This window comes from Eimeria mitis, genomic scaffold (genome assembly GCF_000499745.2).
Source record: "Eimeria mitis Houghton genomic scaffold, Emh_scaff3045, whole genome shotgun sequence".
NCBI lineage: Eukaryota > Apicomplexa > Conoidasida > Eucoccidiorida > Eimeriidae > Eimeria > Eimeria mitis.
The window spans coordinates 1,422-3,777 of NW_013571391.1; the positions used below are offsets into that span (position 1 = coordinate 1,422).

At 59.4% G+C, this 2,356-nt stretch overlaps 1 protein-coding gene across 1 annotated transcript in view; it reads left to right on the forward strand.

Annotated features, from left to right (window-relative positions):
* The window catches only part of EMH_0061700 (uncharacterized protein), a gene marked incomplete at both ends in the record, with an annotated part of 6,196 nt that overhangs the window by 961 nt on the left and 2,879 nt on the right, over nt 1-2,356 (forward strand). The window contains one exon of the mRNA XM_013497951.1: nt 1-2,355. Within this exon, the coding sequence (XP_013353405.1) occupies nt 1-2,355 (2,355 nt within the window). The remainder of the gene's footprint in view (nt 2,356) is intronic.

Genomic DNA, 2,356 nt, shown 5'->3' on the forward strand with positions numbered 1-2,356 from the left:
ACACAAGGCAGCAACAGCAGCAGCAGCAACAGCAGCAGCAGCAGCAACAGCAGCAGCAGCAGCAGCAGCAGTAGCAACAGCAGCAGCAGCAGCAGCAGGCATCTGTACAACCCGCTTTCCCCCATCCGAGTTTCTCCCTTCGCCACGGCCACAGCAGCAGCAGCAGCAGCAGCAGCAGGAGCTCCAGGTGTTACAGCAGCAACAGCTACTACTACAGCAGCAACAGCAGCAGCAGCAGCAACAGCAGCAGCAGCAGCAGCTTATAGCCGTGCAAAGCGGGGAGCAGCAGCTGACGCAGCAGAAACTCCTCGTCGAAAGCTTGCGCGTACATCCAACCAGCAGCAGCAGCAGCAGCAGCAACAGCAGCAACAGCAACAGCAGCAGCAGCTGCAGCGACAACAGCAGCAGCAACAGCAGCAGCAGGACAGTGGGGCTCTGCTGCTGCTGTCTTCTCAGCTTGGAGTTGATGAGGCTGCGCGAACACCCCGATTAAAACAAACAAGTGATGAGCTGCTGCAGCAGCAACAGCAGCAACAGCAGCAGCAGCAGCAGCAGCAGCAACAGCAGCAGCAAGAAGGAGTATCTGCTGCATGCAATCAGCAGGCAGACGCGCAACGGAGCTGCCTATACACCCCGTTTGCTGCTTCTCCTTTCAGCTGCACCCCCAGAGTGAAACCTGCTGCTGCTGCTGCAGCACCTGCAGCAGCTGCTGCAGCAGCAAACAGGGCAGCAGCAGCAGCAGCAGCAGCAGCTCTCTCCCTTGGCAGCCGCAGGGCTAACACGCCCATTCTTCATCGGCGCCTCACAGCAGCAGCAGCAGCAGCAGCAAGTGCTGCTGCTGCTGCTGCTGCTGCCTCGCCGTTTGCTTGCAGCAGGAGCACCCCACACAGTGCAGCAACACCACTGCGCAGCAGCAACACCGCAGCAGCAGCAGCAACAGCAGCAGCAGCAGCAGCAGCAGCAGGGACAGCAAGTGTTGCTGCGGTGCATGTGCAGACGTATGTGGTTTATGTTGGTTTGCTGCAGGCAGCAGCAGTCGGGCTGCAGCAGCTGGAAACAGCAGCAGCAGCAGCAGAACTGCTGCTGCAGCAGCTGCTGCTGTCATGCAAAGTTGAAGTATTAGATTATGTTGCCTTTTGTGTTGCTGCGGCTTATAAACCCCATGTGCAGCAGCAGCAGCTGCAGCAAAGACACATGCTGCAGCAGCAGCAGCAGCAACAGCAGCAGCAGCAACGACACCAGCAGCAGCAGCAGCAGCAGCAGCAAGATGAAGCAGAGACACTGGCTACCACCCCTACCTTGGCTCTGGAGATAACCGACATCATTCGGGCGTCGGTAGCAGCAAAGCTGCAGCTGCATCTGCAGCAGCTGCAGCCACAGCAGCAGCAGCAGCAGCAGCAGCAACTGCAGCAGCAGCAGCAGCAGCAGCGGCTTGCGCATATCAAGATCCACGAGGCGGATGCTGTAAACTGTGATTGTGCATCCGAGAGCAGCAGCTGCAGCAGCAGCAGCAGCAGCAGCTGTTGCAGCACCAGCTGCAACAGCGACAGCAGCAGCAACAGCAGCAGCAGCAGCAGATGCTGCAACCGGCGCAGCAAAAGCAGCAGGAAGTGCTCAAGCGCATGCAGTTCTCCTGCTGCTGCTGTCGACAGCGCAGCAACAGGCTCTGTTGAAGGAGAAACAGCAGCAACAGCAACAGCAGCAGCAACAGCAGCAGCAACAGCAGCAGCAACAGCAGCAGCAACAACAGCAGCAGCGGCGACAGCAGCAGAAAAGTGGCCCCTTTGGGGCGCACCTCTACAGGTGCTGCAGTGCCTATCGAGCGACGCTGCTGCTGCTTCTGCTGCTGCTGCTGCTGCTGCTGCTGCTGCTTGCACCACCCAGCAGCAGCAGCAACAGCAGCAGCAGCAGCAACAGCAGCAGCAGCAGCAGCAGCAGCACGATTGTGAGCTGAGGATGTGGCTGTCTCGTTTGCTGTGCCTCGACTGGCAAGTGCTGCAGCAGCTGCTGGTGGAGGAGAGGCTTCAGCATGCAGCAGCAGCAGCAGCAGCAGCAGCAGCAGCAGCAGCAGCAAAACATCTCGATCGAATTCTACCGATGCTGCTGCTAGGTGCTGCGCTGCAGCAGCAGCAACACCAGAGCCTCCATGCTGCTGCTGCTGCCTTTGTTGCTGCTGCTCAGGCTCGGCTGCAGTCCCTGCGCATGCAGGTGCCCTTCAAGCAGCAGCAGCAGCAGCAGCAGCAGCAACACCAAGACCGGCTGCTGCTGCTGCAGTGGATCAGCACGGAGGCTGCTGCAGCTCTGTCTTACTTTTGCTGCTGCTTCTCTCGCGTTGCTGCCTTCGTCTGGCTGCGAG